Here is a 22,311-nt window from a genome sequence, read left to right on the forward strand (position 1 = left end):
TGTGCTTTTGGTAACTTTTCTGCTCTGTATTTCATACATGAGGGTACTTTGTAAGTTTAAAAAATTTACTCAAGTGTAAAATTTTATGATTGGGGTAACTGTGATTTAAAAGAGGGACCTCAAAGTTAACTATTAAATGAAACATGAATCCAAAATATTAAAAAATGTAAATGTAAAATATCATATATGTATATGTATATTTTTCTTTGGTATTTCTAGGAAAGACTGCTTAAGGAGGAAGGAGATGCATGTATGTGTTCTCCCTGGATGGAGGGTTTGAAGAAAATGCTTTTCACCTCTACAAATGAATGTTTATTTTTTTGTTCATGGTAGGAAAATTAGAAAATACAGAGAGGCACCAAAACACATGCATATACACATATACAGCAAAACAAAAAAACATACTCTTTCTGCAGCAGTAAAATTTTTAACTACTCTGTGGTCATTCAGAATGAAGATTACATTTCTCATTCTCCCTTGCAGTTGGGTATAGCCATTTGACTAAGTATGTGCCAATAAGAAGTGAGGGGAACTGATATGTGTAACTTCTATCCTCATTCATACAGCTAATGCTCATTGAACACCTAGTATGTGCGAAGTGCTGTTCACATAAGTGAACAAAAGAGACAAAGATCATTATCTTCAGGGAATTTGCTTCCTGTAAGGGGGAGATAGACAACAAACAATAAACACAACAAATAAGAAAAATATCTGTGTTAGAAGACAGTAATTTCTCTGGGAAAGAAAAAGAATACAGAGCAGAGTATGGAGGATCATAAGTGCTGGTAGCAGGGGTGTAAGGTGGCAATTTTATGTAGGGTGATTTGGTTAGGCCTCCGTGGGAAGGTAAAATCTGAATGAGGATTGGAAGGAAGAGAGGGAGTTAAGCCTGCAGAGACTTGAGGGAAAAGCATTTGAGGCCAAGGGAACAACTAGTACAGAGACCTAGTGACAGCAGTGCCTGGGCTGGTTGAGGAATAACGAGGAGGCCAGAGTGACCAGAGTGGCCTGAGCAGGGGTGAGAGGAGGAGAAGCTGAGGTCAGGGGGTGTGGAGGTGGGGGTGGATGAGGCATGGATAGCCTTGTAGGTCCTTGTAATGACTTTGGCTGTATTAGTAGTAGTATTAATTTTTGGTAGCTACATTTTTGTACCCTTCTTATTTATGGCCTTTGGATAAATTTTTACACATGGAAATGCTGGTTCAAAGATATGAAAAAATGTAAGGCCTTGATTAAGTAAAAATTTTCAGGGGAATAGATCAGACATTATTGGCTTTGTAGTGAAATCTTTGCCCACATATTTAATTATTTTTTTGGATAAATTCTTAGACATGGAAATGCTGGCTGAAAGATATGCAGAATGTTATGCCTTTGAGTGAGTAAAAGTTTTAAGGGGATAGATTCTGTTTCTCATAGGCAGAAGTCATGTCCTTTAACTTTCCCAATTCGTAGTCTTCCAGCCTAGCATGGTGCTAAGCACACAGTGAGCTCGCTGGGTGAAGTGTAGTGTGTCAGTCTACCTTCCAGTCTTAATCATTACATGTCCTTGGGAATGGGGAAACAACATTTTCCCTTTCAGGAATTGTGAGTAAGTTTCTGATGGAGAGGTCCCTATTCTCTTTAGGCTTACATTTTAGTGGGAAGAGATAGAGCACGGACAACTAAGAAGGGTAATTGCAGATGATTTCAGATACATTTGAAGAAGAAAACAGGATCATGTTTCTAAGGCTGTGACCATATGAGACAATAAGATGATCAGAGTTGTAGCTTCAATTACTATATGCATTTTTCCCCTTGTTGGGGTGTGAAGGGAAGCTGGGACTCTGTGGCTGGCCTTTGTGTTGATTTCAGCATGTCGTGGCACCGCATGGAATCGGATTAGTGATGGTGGTCTTTGGATCAAACTCAGTATTAGAATCAAGGGGGCACCAAGTGTGGAAACAATCCAAATGTCCATTAACTGGTGAATGGAAAAACAAAATGTGGTCTATCCAGATAATGGAATAGTTTTTGACAATAAAAAGGAGTGAAATACTGATATATACTACAACATGGATGACCCTCAAAGATGTCATTCTAAGTAGAGAAGTCAGGTACAAAAGACCATGTATCATATGACTGTATTTATATGGAATGTCTAGGAAAGGCATATCTTTAGCTATAAAAGGTAGATTAATGGCTGCCTGTGTTGGCAATAGGAATGGGGAGTGGCTACAGATGAGTACCTGGGACTTTTTGGGGTGATGGAAATGATCTAAAAATGTAATTGTGGTGACGGTTGGACAACTCTATGTATTAAAAATTATTGAATTGTACACTTAAGTGAATTCTATAAATATACCTCACTAAAGCTATGGAGAGGTGGAGCTACTATTCATGGATACCTAGATCCTTACCTGAGTTCTTCACTGGATGAGCGTATGGCCTCGTGACTCTGCATTTGGCTGAAGAACTAGGAGGATCCTGCTTGTCATAAATATTTCCTATTAAGAAAATAAACCATTTGTGCATAGACTTGAAATTTTTAAGTAGATAAGGACAGTGATACAAAAAGAAACAAGATCCTACTTTGTGTAGACAGTGTCACCAACAGGTGTCACCCTGTTAGGCATTCTGGGAGCTCAGGGAAGCTGTGCTCAAATACGCTGCATCTGCTCCCACGCTGGACCAGCTCCCTTCTGCGGCCTTGACTAAAGCAGTTGGGAAGGTGAGTTTATCTTATGGGATGATATGTGTGGCCTCTTTGCACCAACATGTAATCCATTTGACAGGTTGCAAGCATGCTGTAATATCTACTGCCACCATCACAGAGATTGTTTTGTTGTTGTTGTTTTTAAGTTATCTGGGGCATGCCAAATTAAACTAAAAGAATAATACAGATTGCCATGGGAAGATAAGGTGAACATTCTGAGATATCTAGAGGGAGGAAACATAACCGCTTGGAGACAGTGTCTTCATATCTGTTCTAGAAACACAAAAAGAACCTACTTTGTGAGCTCTTTTCTCCTTTCTTAAATCCATCGCTGAGGCTCCCTTTACTTCTCACCTGGATTGCCACAGAAGCGCCATACTTTCTGGTATGAAAGTATCTGAACCACTCTGCCGCATTCCATCCATTTCATCTTAGAGCACAGCTCTAGTTATGACTCCCAAGGGCCTTGGTATACTACAGAGTTTTTGTCAAGCCTGCAAATAGCAGCCCTTCCGTGCATCGCAGAATATGTACTCCTGCCTTCCTGGAATACATGGTGGTTCTTCCTCAGGCCCCACGTGTTCCCACCTTGGGGGCTTTGTTTGTACAGTTTTCCCTTTGTAGGATACCTCCTCACAGGGCGCACCTGCTGAAATCATAGCCGTCTTTCAAAGCCCAGCTCAGACTCCCCATTCCTATATGAAGCCTTCTGTGATTCTCCCAAACCAGTTGTGATTTCACCCTTCTCTAACTTTGTGCTCCCTTATATCCTCTGCGTTAGTTGTGTTCTATTTGGGTGGTTTGCATACCTGGCTTAACTTCTTAGTTTGTAAGCTCCATAAGGGCAGGGACTGGGTCTTACCCATCTTGGGTCACTTTGCACATAGTTGATGCCCACGATACAACCTGTGGGTTGAATAAGTTGCATAACTCAACTACCACTCAGCTTTTCTCCCTGAAAATAAACTTACAGCAACTTTACACTTTCCTCACTTTTTTTTCTCTCTGTAAGTGCCTAACACTGGACATTTCAAAAATGTCAACTTACTGCTATTGTGTCCCTCACCTTGGACTTTTGACACACTTTTTTTTTTTTTTTCTGAGCTAGGGTTGTGCATTTGTGTCTTGGCAGCTGGAGAGCTATGTCTATGAATAATGGGTCAATTATCATCCAGCCTCGGGGAAAGTACAGTTATTCCTGACTGGCCAGGCTAAGGTAATCCTCTCCTCCCTGTGCCCTTTCCAGTGAAGAACATGAAACAGTTGGAATTCAGACCACTGCAAAGGGAATTTAGACAAGACATTTGTCTGCTGAATTTAGCTTCTTTGGACTTATTCTGATTTATGATTGATTCGTTTTTAAATTGCTTATTTAATCCTAATGCCTATCGCTTCAGGGGAGGCCATATACCAAGGAGAATGTGATCAAGAAGCAGTGGAGTGAAGTAGTTTGGCTGGGCAAATGAAGAGTGAATATTGTCCACAGCAACATTGCTTTAGGCTAGGAGTATATGAAAATCACCCCCCTGACTTTCAGAGTACCCAGTCTTGTTATAAGCATGATTGCTTATCCCCTATGCTCTCGGCAGGAGGCTTTTTGCAACTACCCAGTGTTGCACACAATTTCCCCCCTGTGATTTTTTCTTTCCTCCTTAGCAACATATTCAGTATCTCTTCACAACTGAGAACATGCTCCTGATTTGTATTTCTGTTGACCATGGTGCAGAAGAACAGACACTCAGGTGTTGCTGGGAGAATTAGGTCATGAGTTCTGATGTTGGTTGTGTTGATCTGTGAGAACTTTCCTGTAAGTCTAAACTTTCTTCTCAGCTCATGGACACTAGTCTGGCCTTTGAATGGATGAATTTGAATTTTTAAAAAGTTTCTTTCAAAACCGAGTTCTCTAAAACTGACTGCTTTCATCTGGAAGATGTACAGTCAATTTACGATTGGTATTTAATTTATCAAGGCGTCCATAGTTTCAACCTTTTGCAGGAGTGTAACGTTTTCCTTTGGCCTGAAATTAGACATTGTAGGTGTAGTTGGTGACCTTGTAAGGGAGATCTGTTGGAAGCTTGTCTGTTTGGTATCAAAAGAACATTGAAATTCCATTGCTTCAGAATAACGAAACCTTTAGCAAAAAACCTTTGTTTCATGTGTATTGAAGTTTTGACTCAGAAATGCCCAAAGAAACACTCTTTCAGGTCTCAGTAACCGACTTGTTCTCTGAAATATTGCTGTTAGATTTCCAAAGTGTATTATGTCTGGCACTTATTTCAAAGCAAGGAACATTAGGGATAAGATGAAAAGGTAGAAAAGGACTCTGATGAAAAGCAGAAACAGAAGAAGATGAAACGCACACTTGGGTGGCATGTTTGGATGGCCACCAGGATAACTCTGGGAAGCAGCATCTGGCACTGTAATCAGGCTTTAGGCCACTTCGGATTCTGGGCTGTGCCAACATCTGGCATTTTGTCATTATCATATTGAAAAAGAACTTTTTTCCTATCTTCTTCTGCCAAGAGATTTTGTTTGTGCTGTTTTTTTAAAAAATGATAAAAGCATTTGTAAGAAGCCCTTCGGGGTCTTTGGAGTGAAATAGTACTTACTCTTGTGAAACTGCTTTCAAGGTTTAGGAAGGAGTCTTAAACTGTAGGTTCAGTCAGAGAGAGAACAAGTTCTTTTCTGAATCTTTCCATATTTTAAAAATGAAAGCTTTATGTTTATGAAAGGACGAAGTTTTGAAAGAGTAAACAAGAAATTGTGTTAGATCTGAGACCTCAACCATCGTTCCACGTCAGCATCAGAAGCTGGGACTTCATTATATTTTGCTCTTTATTTTGAAGGAGTTTCATCTGGTTATTTGTCAAATAACCTGGTGTTTTATTGGAAATGGCAGAGGAGTACACTGAGTGATTATAAGAACAAACAGAACTTGTCCTTACGGAACATCTGTTCTTCCCAGACATCACTGTGGTTTTCAAGTACGTAAATCAATAGATTATTACAGTAGTGTTGTGCTGAGTACACGGTATTTTCTCAGGAAATACTAGGTTTAGGTTGTGCTAGACTTAAAGGATAAGCAAGGAGAACTGAAACTATTCTGCCTCTTATTAGAACAGGGCACTGAGGAATGGCAGGGAGCCACTGGAAGTCTGCTTGCCTCTAACTTTGATGAAGTTTGAAGAACCCTTTCATTCCTCCTCACTCCTGTTTCCAAGCATCTCCATGCCTATCTTGCTCCACGCTGCTGCCACTGCTTGTCTCCGCCCTAGGACTGATGATTTTACAGCCATAACTGTGGCTGTAAAAGAGGAAGAAGTCAGGGAGGGTAAGTCCTAAGACCATTTTGTCCTCACTTCTGTGGCCTGACATCGTGCTGGTTACTCCAGCAGTGTTCCTATAACCCTCCCATCACCTTCCTTACTCAGCCCCTCAGCCCCTCCACCCCCAGCAGCCAAGGCGAGTGCTTCATATCAGAGTTTGCAGGGATTTGTTGGGGGCACAAGGCAGGAGTCACCCGTCCCAGTAGTAGCTAATTAGGAGTCATGGGTGCTGGTGCAGGAGGCAGTAGAGAGAGCTGGCCTGAGCTGGTGGTGTTTGCTAATATATCCCTTTGAAAGAAAAAGCGGTGCATTAAATATTTGTGTTTTCCCTCTCTGGCTTATTGAGCTAATGCTGTATTATAGGCTAGGCTACCTTATCTCTGCTCCCCAACAGTATTTCTGTGTTAATGTCCTATAGATATCCCTACAAGTCTTTTTTTTTTTTTTTTTTAATAAATTTATTTGTTTATTTATTTGGCTGCGTTGGGTCTTCGTTGCTGCCCGCGGGCTTTCTCTAGTTGCGGCGCGCGGGCTTTCTCTAGTTGCAGTGAGCGGGCTTCTCACTGCGGTGGCTTCTCTTGTCGCGGAGCACAGGCTCTAGGCGCGTGAGCTTCAGTAGTTGTGGCTCACGGGCTCTAGGGCGCAGGCTCAGTAGTTGTGGCGCACGGGCTTAGTTGCTCTGCGGCATGTGGGATCTTCGCGGAACACGGCCTGAACCCGTGCCTCCTGCTTTGGCAGGTGGATTCTTAGCCACTGTGCCACCAGAGAAGTCCCCCTACAAGTCTTAATTCTACCAGTGATGAGGTATTCAGAAGCAAACAGAGGATTCTGGCTGCCTTGCACCAGGCCGAGATCATTAGAACAACAAGAATCTTTACTGATTTTGAAGCCATGCAACCAGTGGCTCAAGAGAAACAAACATGCCACTTCGGTGGGTTAGGCTGTTTTGTAACCCCTTCAGTTAGATACCTGCCCAGGTTGCTCACAAATAAAACAAACCCATGTCTCCAGAATCTTTCCATGGTGGAGTATTGTAAGGGGATGGAACAGGGTGCCCTAATCTGACAGTAGCTTGATTTCTGCCACTTGGCCTCTTTTGAATCCCTTAGTCACTCTTCTAGTGATCCTTGAAGTAGATTCCTGTGTTTTGCTATTGTCATTTGCAGCAAGGGAATTCTAGTTTTAGTATGTGCCGTGCACCCTGGGTTCTTCTTGTACTGTTGTAAACTTTTCTTCTTTGTCTCCTTTCTGGGATTTTAAATTTTCTTTTTTTTTTCTGCTTTATTCTTCTATTCTCTAAGAACCCTCTCCCTTCATTTACTGTACTATTCTAAGTTGCACAGCAGTGAGTGCTGGATTAGGAAGGCCTGGGTTCACATCCCCACTCTGCTACTTACCAGATGTGTAACTTTGAACAAATTATTTAATCTCTCTGTAGGCCTTGGTTTCTTCACCTGTAAAATGGGGATACTAACAGTACCTACCTCTAGGGTTGTTGTGAAGCTTAAATGAGATTTATGAGATGCATAATAAAAGACAGTCTGACCCTCAAGTAAGTGTTAACTCTTATTTATTTTAATATTGCTGCTAATATTAAAAATAATTTTATGGCTTAAACCACTGCCCCAGTGTAATCGACTACCACCTCTTTACCTATCGCTGTAATCTCCCTCCCACATTTTGGCCTACATTTGCAGTTGCCTCTGGGACATTTCCCTCACAGTTTCCACTGGCACCTCAAATGCAGCATGGACAAAGGTTAATTCATTCTCTCTCATCTGAATTTGTCCCCCACATTTCTGTTAATGGCATCATGTTATCAGAATTTTCTCTTGATTCAGGATGAATCTTAGACTCTTTCCTTATCCTAAGGACATAATCATGAATGTGCAAAGATTTAGCACAAATGTATTCATTGTTTATAGTTTTAAATAGTTGAGAATAGGAATTGGTTAAATAAACTATGTTAAATATATACAGTGGAATTCTCTGTAATCATTAAAATTATGCAGAATATGCAATAGTATGAAAAAATATTGCTCTCAAGTTGACTTATAATATGGTATGTACAGTACAATTCCATTTGACTTTTAGAAGTTTATGGGTGAATAGATAAAAGATGAGAAAAGTAGCCACTGAAAAAATTTTGTTGCATCTTTTCTGTCTTGTAGGATTATGAGTGATATTCTAATTTTAATCTTTTTCTTTTACAAATTTTCTAAAATCATCCATACATTGCCTCCATATTTTTAAAAAAACCCTCAAATTTAGAAAAAAAACGAGATCGGTAATGTCCAAGAGTCTTGCAAATACTTTATTGAGCTTTTAACAATGGCTGAGAAAAGTGCTGGATACAAACTTATAAATGTTTGTTGAATAGTGAATGAAATAGTGTTATCTTTCTATGCATTTTTAGAAATAACTTTATAGGTTAAGAGTGTTTAATGCTTCAAGCATTCAGTTTGTAGATTTTTTTGAAAAGTATTTTTTTTGTTTGGAAGGAAGATTCTCAATAAACACAAAATAAACTAGACTGGATGTGGTGGGTGTTTTCTAATATTATGTAATTTATCATTTCAGATAATTTGACCAAAAGAGGAGCCTTTGGAACCAATTCTTCAGAAAACAATTTTACTTCAGTAAAATTTACTCAGAGAAATGAACCAAATGATCACCATCTTAGCAGTAAAGCCATCTTTCTTCGTACTTCGTCACAGTGTTCAGAAGAGGAACAGGTAATACCGTAGCACATTTACAGAAACAGAGAAAAAAAATTCATCATGAATTAAAAAAAAAGAAAGAGAGCATAATAAGAAACATCAGACAGCTATTGGATCAGTAACTCAGACTCCTAATTTTAGAAGGAGTGCCTTTGGGATACTTTACTGAAAATCATCATTAGATTTCATGATTTCAACAGCCAACTTTTATGATAGTAACTTAATTATCCCCAATTTTTGTTAAAAACCTCTTAAGGATCTGCCATCTACAGATTTTTCTTGAAATTATGTCTATATTTTAGCTTGTCCTCTGGGACAAAAGAGTTCTTTTTTATAATTCTCTATGTAAATGAGAGTTTCTTTTACCTGTCCTGGATTCGTGTCCTTCAGACTTAAAGTAGAATATGTTATCTTGGTTCTTCCAAGATTTGGTCAATAAATAAATGTTAGATGCTCTATTCCTAATCTTCAAGACTTCATAGACTATATTCACATTCTCTTTAGCTATGGTTTGTAACTATCAAGGAATCCTAGTGGAAGCTGTTCTATTTTTTAAGCCATTTGAGTTTCTACTTTGTATCTCATCGTGTATCCCCTGTGATATCGTGGACAGAATTGTATATGAGATTGTGGTTTTATGCAAGGGAGAAAAATCTCCATATTAGAAGTGTGTTTATATACAGCGAAGGGCTATAATTCTTTAATTCTATAACTTCTTTCCAGTGAGGTGATTATGGGACAAGAACTTTTCTTTCTAGAGGATTCACTGTCTACTGGCAATCATTGGCAATGGGAATTACATTTTCTATTGAGTCTTTAACCGGTGTGTGAGAGGCAAAGAATCATTCCACGGTATTTTTTCCTAGTAACTTGAAAATGTTGTATTAGCATTCTCTGATTTGTCCTTCAGAGATTCATTGGGATGGGATGGGAGCTGGGGTAATGAGGTGCGGAGTGTTCATATTTTACACATGAAACAATTGAGGTTAAATAATTTACCCTAGGTTACACTGTAGATGAGTCTAGAAGACAGAAGTAGAAGTCAGACCTCCTGGAACCTATTCCCTGACGGCTGCTATGACTTAGTGAATCTGCTGTCACTAAGGTGTCATGGTTTGTCATGCATAGCTAATTAACAGAAAACGGAAAGGGAATTTTAGTGCCTGAAGGGCTACAAGATCAGCCTCTTTATTTTCAGTTGTTTCATGTTCCCATCAATATGTCCTCAGTGTTTTTTGTTTGTTTTCCCAGATAGTGATGGATGAAGGCCAAAAAGTTGGCAGTTCCTTTCAAGGTGATCTGAATCGGGCAGGAAAGGTGAAGGTGAGGCATGATTCGATTTTATTCCATGGCCAAAACCCAGAAAGAGCATAAAAACGATAAAAACCTCACAGGACTCATTTGCTGTCTGTCATACAAATTTGGAGAATTCAGCAGATTTTGTCTATATGCTTTAAAAAAGAAAAGTGGTGTTTGATTATCTTAAACTGTCCTTGGTTGGCTGGGTTCTGGATCTTTTTTCCTCAAAGCTTTACAAGTGGAAGGGGTGCTTCAATAGAGGAACATGACTCTCGTCCCCTTGAACATATACCATTAGTTAAGAGAAATGACAATATAACAGATTCTCAAGTTTTAGTACTGAAACCATCATATGGAAGATAAATTTTTGCGTCACTTGGAAGTCAAAAAATAACTGTAGTTATGTACTTCCAAGTAATGGAAGCTACAAGCCATGGTCTGGCAGGTAGAGAGTGGGGAAGAAAGACCCAGGCTGTGTTTTGAATTCCAATGATGAGATCTAAATTTATAATTTTACGGTATTCTGTTATGTACATGTTTTAGGTCATAAGCATAAAAGGCATTTTGACATCATGCCTTTACCAGATCTGCCTTGGTGCCAGTGGTGAAATCATTTGTTTATTCACACTCTTTGATATTCACCTGAGATGAATTGGTTCATGTCTGAAGTGTTACCATTTTGTTAATCTAAAATGTCTCATTGTCACCTTGCAGTGGAAAGCAACATTGAAATGCTGCTACTGTCTGTAAAGGTCATTTGCTCTGCTTTTTACCTTTGAAGTAATTTTCAGTTTTATTTGTTCGAAAGAGAGAACACTTGATTTTTTGCCCTGTTCACCTCTCTTGCAATTACCTGGGGCAGGATGATTTTGTCTTGAATGAACCTTCTCCCCTGCTTTCTTTAGTTTCTACTCTCTTTTTGGAGTTTAAAGCACACTGTTATGAGAATAGCCAGACCCACCACCATCATTTGCTTGAGGAGCAAAAGCAATAAAACAAAACCAAAAAACAGAAACACTGTTTCAGACTGTCTTGATGGTGGTATATATTCTGGGATAGAATCAGGAACAAAAACTTTTCAAAAACTTCCCAGACTGTTTTTTCCCTTTCAGTATAGAGATCTTACTGTGGTGCCTACGAAATCCGGGCCAACTTCCAGATTGAGTGCTTCTTTCAGATGTCTCTGGGAAAGCACAGTGAACATAAAGATCTCTATCTGGGACTCAAAAGTTAATGAGAAAAGGGGATTCAGTTGCTCACTTGAGTGTTGTGGAGGTGGATTCACTGATTCTTAATTGCATTTTTTTTCTCTAGGTCTAGTTTGCATAAAGATGATGTTAATCCTTTTCTAGGTAGACAACTTCCTTGATTTAGAAGATTTGGACTTGGATGAAGAGATTAAGCCCCAAATGAGTAAGGGTATGCTTTCTGTTTCCTTTCTACACTGCTTGACCTCTTTCTAGAAACTACAAATAAGACTTTAGACAGCTTTTCTTTTCTTTCTTTCTTTTTTTGGGGGGCAATGCTTACCTCTACTTTCCCTGAGACAGGAAAAACTGGAGTCCTGCAGTCTCTTTTTCGATAATCAAGATTTCAGCTGAAAGGTCAAACAAAACTTGTTGAAGGTTGTAACATCTTTGGTCTTAAATGAAGGAAAAGTGTTCTTCCTCCCACCCCCCCATTTACCATTTGATTGATTTTTGGATAATTGTCTCAGAGTCATTTAAGTCAAACCCTTATTCCTTAGAAGCACCATGTTGTAAATTGAGATTATTTTTGAGTGCTACTTAAAATATCAGTTGATCATAAAAATCATAAAAATTATGAGAATTGATCATAAAATAAACAAAAAGAAAATAAAATCCAAATCTTTGCTTTTATAAATATTTATTAATATGTAAACCAAACAATTAAAACTAAAGATATAGTGTGAATGTTTCTTCTGGGGCTTTCCCTGAGGTTTATGTAGATGAGGCCTTTTCCTTTCTTGGTTAACGTTTCTGTGTAAGCCTAGGTATCCTTTGTTGCTCAAAGGGGCTTTGAAATATGTTCAAAATTTGAGTTACTTGTTTTGAAAACTCTCATTCCTAATTTAATATGCAAGAATATCTCAAAATTAGTTGCATGTTAGGGAAGGGGCAGTTTCCATGGGGGTTTGGTTGTTGGTGTTTGATTGTTGTTTACAGTCCTTAGGTGGTCATAAACAGCGATTATGGTCATTATTGTTGGGGAAGGGGGCTTCTTTGTAATCACACAGGAGTTAAAGTGCAGAGTGTAGTTGGTTGGGGGATGGCCACTGTCTGTAAACTGACTGTATAAGCCTCTGCTTTGGCTTCTCTGTTTGCCTGAATTTGAGAGGCTTTGGTAATTGGAAGCAATTAACATTTTTATTCTGCTTCCAAACATCACACTACTCCACTGAAGACACTGTTACTCAAGCACTCTATTAACCAGTAGACTTTGCAGATTTTTTCCCGTACTTGCTTGGTTCAAGGGAGATCAGAGATCTAACAGAAACACAGAGGTTCTCTTAACTTTAATGCCTTAGGCATCTCTGAATTTCTTTATTAGAGCAGTTTAGAGGCTCTGACTGGATTAGAAGGGATTGCTGAGGATTCATGAGGAAGCCAAATTTGTGGAGCAAGCACACTATTTCTGGGTTTTGGGTGATTTGGGGAAAGGGAACAGATTCCTGGGTCCTGTTCCTAAGAAAGAGTCTAATTCAGAAGGGCTTTTGTGGCATCTAGTGATCTGCATTTTTTTTTTTTTTTTGATAATATTTTATTTATTTATTTATTTTTTCTCACACACACACACACACACACACACACACACACACACACACTGTAGTGATCTGCATTTTTAACTACTACTCCCAGGGGATTCTGATATAGTTCATCTGTGGGTGATACTTGGAGTCTGCTTGTATACCTTTGCAACATAAAATTAATTTCATAGGAGGGCACAAAAGTGCACAGGTTGAACATTTTTGTGATGGTTTAAACTTCTTGCTTTCTGCCAGTAATGAGAAGGTCTGTATACTGACATAATCCTACATAGCCAGCGAATCTGATTTTGGTTGTATCAATATTTTAAATTAGTCTTCTTACCTTTTCCATTATTTTCACATTGTTTTCTTTAAACAGTTTTTTTTTTTTTTTTTGGCTGCGTTGGGTCTTTCTCTAGTTGAGGCACGTGGGGGCTACTCTTCGCTGTGGTGCATGTGCTTCTCATTGCGGTGGCTTCCCTTGTTGCACAGCACGGGCTCTAGGTGCACAGGCTCCAGGAGTTGCAGCACGCAGGCTCAGTAGTCGTGGCACCCAGGCCCGAGAGCACACAGGCTTCAGTAGTTGCAGCGGGCAGGCTCAGTAGTTGTAGCTCACGGGCTCTAGAGTGCAGGCTCAGTAGTTGCAGCTCATGGGCTCTAGAGCGCAGGCTCAGTAGTTGTGGCACACAGGCTTAGTTGCTCCACAGCATGTGGGATCTTCCCGGACCAGGGATCAAACCTGTGTCCCCTGCATTGGCAGGTGGATTCTCAACCACTGTACCACCAGGGAAGTCCCTCTTTAACCATCTTTGAAGGTTTTTTTTTTTGTTTTTTTTGTTTTTTTTGTTTTTTTTGTTTTTTTTTTTACCAGATCTGTTTCTGTTGTTTAAAAAATTGCAAAGAAATGTCTCACTAGTATGATTTTTCTGGAAATCAGATAACAGGTAGTTTTGCATTTGTGTATAAAAGCTTACTGAGGCTGAGCCAAGTCTCAGTGGACTTGGATGAGCTAGTCAGGACCTTCCCAGGTGTAAAATAATGTGAAAAGCCAAGGCTAAAAAGCAACCTAGGCTTCAGTGATCTATTCCAATTACCAAAAAGACCACCAAGCTTCACAATTTTCATAATGCACAATCTGGGTCATTTGAAAGGAAAGAAGATAGAAATAGTTGTGCCAGGGTGGATTTTAGATTGCGTCTGATTTGTATTACACTTCAGGAATGGGAGCAGAAGGTGAATATTTATATCAGACGGGAAACGTGACATTTTAAACAGGCAAGTTGCTTGTATAATTTTGGCAGCTGAGAGGTTTACTGATTAGATTCTGTTATTATTGTTTAAGCAACAGATTTGCCTGGGGCAACGAGGAAGTGAGTTGCGTATTGTTTTTCTACCACTGACTTTATTTGTTCACCATTTTCATTTTCATAAATATTCTCCAAGATTCAGGTGCTTGTTTCTGTCCTGGTATTTGGCTTATTGTTTTGGCATCCCAGGTGGAGATAGTTTTTCCAAGCAGACAACTCAGTGCCGTGCTCTTGACCAGTTGTTGGAGGGAACCTTGGCCACAGAGTTTGGTGCCCTGTGTTTATTTGACGTCACATTAACCATTTTTTCCTCCTTTGAGATAAGATAGTTAACCTGATGGTTAGTTACTGTCATGCTCCAGACTGTTACCCGGAAAGATTATTATTTGGAATAGGTATTAGTTATGATGCTTTGGCCATTGGAGTAGGAAGAATCTTCTGGTCGTCTTTACTTTTTACCCCCTCAGTTGGCCCGGCGTGTTCTCTGGATGAGTGCAGAAGGTCAAAGAGACTTTTTTGAGGTCTACTTTTCAGAATTATACTGTCTTATACAAGTTTCTTGACCAGTGGGTATACTTATGCTATGGTTGATTGTGTTGGATGAAAACGGGCAACTGATTCCTGCTCAAAGATTGGCAGCCTTATTTGATTTTCATTTTCAAGCTCTCCAGTACTCCCAGTTCTAATGAAGGCGTCATTTTCTCTCTCTCTCCCTCTTATTTTAAAAAATTCTTTCCTTATCTGCAACTTTAAGGCTTTATGTAGCCTATGAATGACCTGGACTCTTATTCAAAGATATTTAACAACTGTGACTGGATCCTGGAATAAAATAAAGAATAAAACAGATCTGGTTCCTGTCCTTATAGAAATTCATAGTTTATTGGAAGAATCAGACATATCACAAATATGTAATTACATATGCTCTAGATCTCATGAGAGCATATGGCAGGGGAATTTAATTTGTCCATGGATCAGAGAAAGTGCTGAGAGCCTGAGATCTAAAGGATGAGTAATTATTAACTGGGTGAGGGGTGGGTAAGAGAATATAGGAACATCATAAGAACAGTGTGTGTAAAGGTCCTGAGCTAGGAGAAGATGGCATATTTCAGCCAACATAGAGTTTAGGCATTTCATTTACTTTCCACTTGGGACTGTTAAAAATCATTCTTTCATTGCTTAGAAGATCACTAAGAGATCATTGAGAGGGAAAAATCCTTGCTTTGAAATATTCCTCTATCCCTGTTCCTCCAGTTTTGTTTTTTTGTTAATGTGCAAACTTATCCATCTATTAAATTCAAACTTGAAAGCCATATCAACCACAAAGGCAAATGCTTCCACTCCATTCCTGAGAAGAGAACAGAATTGGGATGATAATTCCACCCTTTCAATAATTCCTCTATTTATTTCTCCCCAAAGGAAAAGGAAGGCATTATCTAATTGGAGAGATTAGGGAAAAAAACTGATGTGTATGGATGAGACATTTTGTTTCTTCTTTTGGGTTCATGCTGTTTGGAAGGTGTATGTCCTCTCTTCTGTGCCTGTGTCACCTTTCTTATAGTAGACACACTTTAAAAGGGGCCCAGGTCTGCCTTACATGGTGGTTTTAAACCTGAGAGATACATTGGAATCACTTGAGGAGCTTAAAAAAAACCCGACAATACCTGGATCCTGCCTTTGGAGATCCTTTCCCAGTAGTCTGGTGTGTGTCCTGGGCATTGGCAGTTTTTAAAGCTTCCCAGGTGACTCTAACATGCAATTGAAGCTGAGAACCGTCTCTAGACAAATGTCTGGAGGTATCACTCTCTGAGCCCCTACTCTAAGGGCTCTAGCGATGTGAAGAGGTTCTCCTTATACCTGGCTGGATTCATGTCATCTATGCAGACTCCCTGTCAGGTGGGATAGTCCAAGGTCTAGACTTGGAAGGAAAGTTTGATAAATAAGAGGCCAAATTGTGACTGCAGGACAAGCTCTATTTTCAAAGTCAGCTCCATTAGTTATAAAGCTCATATTTTGATCCCCATCTTTTTGACTCCTGTATGGATTTTTCTTTTATTTCTGTATTTAAAGTAGAGGGATATGATTTATTATCACTGTCAAATGCCAACTCCACCCATGAAGTCACTCTTCCCTGATCTTCCTGACCTTCTCCTTGGATGGGCAGTAATCTTCCTCTGTTTACATTTCCACTTTTATTTATTTTGCAGTTATTTTTTTTTCTCAAAGTAAGTTTTCATTAATGTGTCTCTTGAAAGTGGCATATGGTTTATTCATATGCATGCACACACACACACACACATACACACACAAATAAAACTTCATCTTCTAATTGGAGTGTTTAATCCATTTACATTTAATGTAGCTGCTGATATATTTGGCTTTAAATCTCTTATCTTACTATTTTGTTTTCTACTTGTCCTGCCAGTTATATGTTCTTTTCTTCACTCATTTTTTGCTTATCTTGGATTAATCGAGTATTATCGTATTATTGTTTCATTGCCCCCTATTTTTGCTGGGTAGAGAATTCTAGGTTTGTAATTATTTTTTTTTTCAGAATTTGTAAGACACTATTCTATTCTGTTATGGTGTTAATTTTTCCTCTATTGAAAACTGTCGAAAAACCAAATGTCAATCTGACTGTTGTATGTTGGAAGATAATATGTTTTTTACCTCATTTGACTACTTTTATGATTTTCTCTTTGTTTTTGTTTTTCAGTAATTTCACTATGCCCCGGCATTGTTAACTTTGTATTTGTTCTGCTTGGGGCTTGTAGATTCCTGTAAATGTTAGGAAATTCTCAGTTGTTATGTCTTCAAATATTACCTGTGCCCAGACTTTTCACCATGTCCCACATATCACTTATGCTCTTTCCTGCATTTTCCATCCTTTTTTATTTCCTTTCTTTCTTCAGTCCAAATATTTTCTACTATCTATGTTCTAGTTCAGTAATCCTTTCTTGAATTGTATCAAATATGATGTTAAAGCCATCAATATTTCAGTTATTATAGTTTTCAAGAGGTCTGGAATATCTATTTTTATAGATTTTAGTTCCCTGCCAAAATTCTCCATTTTTGTAATATATTTATTGGAATATATTAATCAATTATTTTAAAGTTCATGTCTCATAATTCCAATAACTGAGATGTCCTGTGAGTCCATTTATATTATTAATTTTCCCTTTTGATCTGGTGTCTTTGTATACCTGGAAATTTTTGTTTGAATGCTGAACATTGTATATAAAATATTATGTATTTTATAATATTACATAATGCTCTGGATGATTATCTTAATCTTGTTTTAGAAAAGCTTCTCTTCAACATTTTGCTAGCAGTTAGAGTAGTCATAGGTCATCTTAATCCAATATGGGATTGAGCTGATTTGGTGACTGGGTTTCAGGCTTTATGAGGGCTGCACTACTTCTAGTTCTTGCTTACTGCTAGGGTGTAGCCCTTCAAGGTAAATCACAGCCCCTCCTTCTTGGACATCCCGAACTCTATTTTTTATCTTCACAGCACTGTGAACCTGTTGGTAGTTCTGCTAAGCTTCTCCGCCTCTTAGCCTATTTCTTCTTCACTTCTTGGTTTTTCAGCCTCTGCTTACAAATCAGTAAATGCCATAAGTTGAAAAACAGCTTAGACTCTTAGACTCACTTTCACTACTTTCCTTCTCTCCAGGATCTTGGCCTCTCAAGTTCTGGGCTTCCCTGGTAGCTCTCTAATGCCTTTAAGTAGTTGATTTTTTTATCATATATTCAGCTTTTCTAATGTTCTTGGTGGGAGGGTCAGATTCATATTAAATGTGGTCTGGGAGCTCCTTGGAAAACCCCAAGGTCTGAAGGTCAAATAAGTTGACGTTTGCACTGATGTTGCAAAAGCAATGATGGGTAAAGATGCTAGTAACTTAGTGTGAATCAAGGTAGAAGCACCAAACTATACTAGTAGTCACTGTAATCTTCACTGTCCTGAATTTGTAGTTAAAACAAATGCCAGTGTCCATTGCAAATGTCCTTGATGAAGTGGTAAAAATTATTAATTTTATTAAACCTTGATGCTTGAGTATACCTCTTCTGCTGCGTACTGAAATACAACAGTTGTATTTCACATATACATGAGATACATGAAAATTTTTTCATGGAAAAAATGAAAAACACTTTTTCATGAAAAAACACTTGTGCAATTGAGTGGTGTGCTGAACTTGTTTCGTTTTGTTTTGTTTTTCCTTTCATGGATCAACGTTTTTACTTGAAAGAATGACTGACAAAGTATAGTTCTCAAAAAGGAATGAAGTGAGCCCATCTCTACAAGACAACAGCTGATAGTATTCATTGCCAATGATAAAATTGGCAATGGATCAAGTGAAAATTGGATTTTTGGAAAACTTATATCCAGTACTGTGAGCTTGACAGCTTCCCAATATTTAAAGCCTTTTCTGATAAAATTGGTAATGTTAACTAATGTGATTTTTATATTGCATAATGAAATATGTCAACATTTGAAAGATCTGCATAACACAGTGAACCACCATTTTCCAAATAACCAATATATGATGACAAAATCATGCACAGGAGCACAATTCATTCAACATGTAAGATAGACCAATGGATTTTAACGTAAGAGTATGAAAAATTTACTGAAAGGGTTTCATATTGCACAATGAAATTATTTTTAAAACCTTTATCATTTGTCAATATCTAGTTTGTATCAAAGAATAATATCCCCAGTTATATAAAAGGAGTATTAAAATAGTCCTCCCCTTTCCAGCTACATATCTGTGTGAGACTGGAGTTTCTTCATTTTCATCAACTGAAACAGCATATTCCAAAAATTCAATGCAGAGGCAAATATAGAATCCAGCTTTCTTCTATTTAAGACAGACATTTAAAAGATTCAGATAATGTAAAACAATGCTTCTCTTCTATTTTCTTTGTTTTTGGAAAAGAGGTTTTTTAAATAAAAATATTTATTTTAATATATGACAGTATTATTTTAATGATTCAATAATCAAATATTTGAAAATTTGTATTTTAATGATTCAATAAGCAAATATTTGAAATTTTAATTTCTAATATGGTAAATATTGATAGATATAACTCCCATAAACAAAAGCTCTTTGGGGTCTTCAAAAAATTTTAAGAGCAAGAACCACTGATATAAACTATCATAGCTGGAAGCTATGTGCAGAGGAGGCCTGAGTGCATATCTTATCTGTATCCTTTTTGGTCTTGAGGAACACCTGAAATTTCAGGAAAGTTTGGCCATTTCTACATGGCAACAAAGGAATGGATTGGTTAATTTTTATAAATATGACAGGCAGACTAAATATTATTATTGTCTAGATTATCAGATGTCAGATAGATGGCTTACTTTTTAATGTTGTATTAAATTACATGATTATAACCTTTGACTTGCTGGTCATTGGCTAAATACAGAAAGACAAATGGCACAAACACATAGTTTATAAACGTTGGACATTCTTGTCATGTAGTTGAGAAAGAGGTTGAAATGCTTTCAACCAGGCTTGCCATCCAACATCAAGATTCGTGTTTGAGAGTTGCCTTAACTGTACAAAGCACATCAGTCAAGATGGTGGTATTTAGCTAAGAAGGAAACTAATTGTTGTAGAAACAATAAGGTCAGATGAAGTGTCTTAAAGATAAGATTTCAGTTGGGAAAGCTTCGCAGAGAACTTCAGAAATTCCATTCCCCACCATCAGTGAATACAATCATTTTCCCCCTGAGAGAATGAATATATAAGTAACCCATCAGTGATTGTAAAATGGCTAAAAGATAAGGTATCTTTCTTTATGACTTGTGTCTTATCAGACTATTCGTGTCCATATTGATTTCACTCTTCTATGAATCTGTCCTATTTAGAGTTAAAGCAGTTCAATTCTTGTGTTGATTATTCTCTGATTTTATGTATAAAAATCCTACTCCTGTAAAAAAAATTTAGTTTTTGAGGGAAAGGACTGTACATATTTTGCATGATTCACAATGTCCTGTGGATGGGTAGACTCTTCATACTTGCTGTTCAGTTTAAAAGTTGAGATGCAGGAAATTAATTTCCTTTCTGCAAGTATGTGCTGAGAATTTACTACATGTAAGGTGTCGTGTTAGGCTCCAACAGCTATGCGTTTGTGCATTTTACTATTACACTGGAGAAACAAATGACAGGAATGGGAAATGCAGTGGATACTGAGTCATATTGTTTTGAAAGAATTGTACCCATGGCAGTGGAATTCTTATGAAAGAAACCATTTTTGTTGAAAACCCTCCCTTCTTCGCAAACACATGAGGGATGTGAAGAGTTTCAGCAAAGGAATTGCAGAGTTGTCCCTCCTGGTGCACAGTACTGTCCATCAGATTTTAAATAGCTCTGAAAGCAGAATTGATTTTGATTTCACATTCAAAGGGATGTTTGCACTGGCAGCCAATGGGTATGGTAGATATTGGTTTTCGCATTAAGAGGCTTGAACCTTTCTCTTCTTGCCTCTCTTGTTGGCAGGCCCCTAACCAGTGAGGGAGATTAGCTTTGGACTCACAACGGGATACCTTAGCAAGCCAGTTTTTCCACCAACCTTATTGAATTTAAAAATATTACTTCTCTGGGACTTCCCTGGTGGCGCAGTGGTTAAGAATCCGCCTGCCAGTGCAGGGGACGCGGGTTCGATCCCTGGTCCGGGAAGATCTCACATGCCGCGGGGCAACTAAGCCCGTGCGCCACAACTACTGAGCCCACGTGCTGCAATTACTGAAGCCCATGCTTCTAGAGCCCGTGCTCCACGACAGGAGAAGCCACCACAATGAGAAGCCCGCGCACCACAATGAAGAGTAGCCCCCGCTCCCCGCAATTAGAGAAAGCCCGCACACAGCAACGAAGGCCCAACGCAGCCAAAATAAATAAATAAATTAATTAATTTTAAAAAAATTTTAAAAAGAAATATATATTAAAAAATATTACTTCTGGTTATAAAATTGTAAAATGCCCTGAACGCTTACTAATCATGCTAATGTGCTATCGTAGTGACATTTCTTGGCCCTGAGTTTGGAGGTACAATCTGATAGATTTTAAATAATATATGTGATGAAAATGCTTACTTAAAAGTAAGTTCATGATGTGACATCATGAGCTAGGAGCATGGGCTCCGCAGACAGACTGCAGCTGTGGCGTCTTGAGTGAGGTGACTGGGGTGACTCTCAGTGTTAGAGCTCATTGCCTGTAAAACAGGAAATAATAGAGTTGTTGAGAGGATTGGCTGAGTTAATGCATGTAAAATGCCAGCTATTATTATTGTTCTTATTTCTCCTAATTAATCAGGTCATATTCTATGATTTCAATAATTAATCATAGTAGAAGTTCCTTCTTCACCATCCCCCTGCCCACGTGCTCAGTTTCTAGGCTGTTTGCCATGTTCTCTGTTGCTGAAGTCTTAAGAATTTTGTAATCATGTCTTTTGTGAAGGTGATAGCTGTAGTGGTGAGAGATGTATTTCAAATAAGTTTCAGTTTTTGAATATCAATACCTGCTCAGTTATCTCCCCGTACATGCTGCCCTTGGCAACAACCAAGGCATGACTGTTGTTAATTAATCACTTCCACTGAGAACTTAATTAGTGTCTTAATTAGGATCATCATTGAATAGCAGGCGGCAGCATCTTGCGCCAGCTGCAAGTTATTGGTTGCAGCCCTTCTGGTCCCGAGAAAACTTAGACGGAGGAGGGATCCTGTTGTGCTTCTGTTTGTTTTTCTGTCTTCAGAGAAAGCTGCAGAAGGTCATCAGTTGTCTGTGATGCATCCATGTTCTGTCACACGTGCAAAAATAAGGAAACACATCCACTTCTAATGGATCGATCAGAAAACCAAGATTGGCTTTTGAATTCTTGTGATTGTGCTAAACAAGCCGGAAACACATTGTTGTTGTTGTTTGCATGCGTTGAGAAGTAGGCCATGCATTCTGAGTATGACAGAGTATTTCATTTTTCTGCTGGAAGTTAAAGTTCCTTCCTTCTGGCATCATTGTTTTTTAATATGTTTTTTTGAAATATTGCCATATTGTTACAGGATGAAATCAGCACTCCATTTTCTTTCTCTTCACCCCCTCAGGAAAATATGGCAAAATGAGGCAAAAGTAGCATCTTCTTGACTTATTTTCCTGTAGAAGTAGAAATTGGGTTGAGGGTGAGAGGCGTGATCAAGTTATTCC

The 22,311-nt window shown here is 38.4% G+C and overlaps 1 protein-coding gene across 6 annotated transcripts in view; it reads left to right on the plus strand.

Moving 5' to 3' along the window:
• Positions 1-22,311, plus strand: part of IFTAP (intraflagellar transport associated protein) — a 57,697-nt gene that overhangs the window by 26,913 nt on the left and 8,473 nt on the right. For 3 of the 6 annotated variants that reach the window (XM_068555209.1, XM_068555211.1, XM_068555210.1), the window contains exons 3-5: positions 8,599-8,753; positions 9,990-10,061; positions 11,390-11,456. In XM_068555209.1, the coding sequence (XP_068411310.1) occupies positions 8,599-8,753; positions 9,990-10,061; positions 11,390-11,456 (294 nt within the window). Of the gene's footprint in view, positions 1-5,809; positions 6,024-8,598; positions 8,754-9,989; positions 10,062-11,389; positions 11,457-22,311 lie in introns of all 6 variants that reach the window. The other 3 variants (XM_068555207.1, XM_068555208.1, XM_068555212.1) reach the window with 3 other exon arrangements.

Source organism: Eschrichtius robustus, chromosome 11 (genome assembly GCF_028021215.1).
Source record: "Eschrichtius robustus isolate mEscRob2 chromosome 11, mEscRob2.pri, whole genome shotgun sequence".
Classification (NCBI taxonomy): Eukaryota; Metazoa; Chordata; class Mammalia; order Artiodactyla; family Eschrichtiidae; genus Eschrichtius; species Eschrichtius robustus.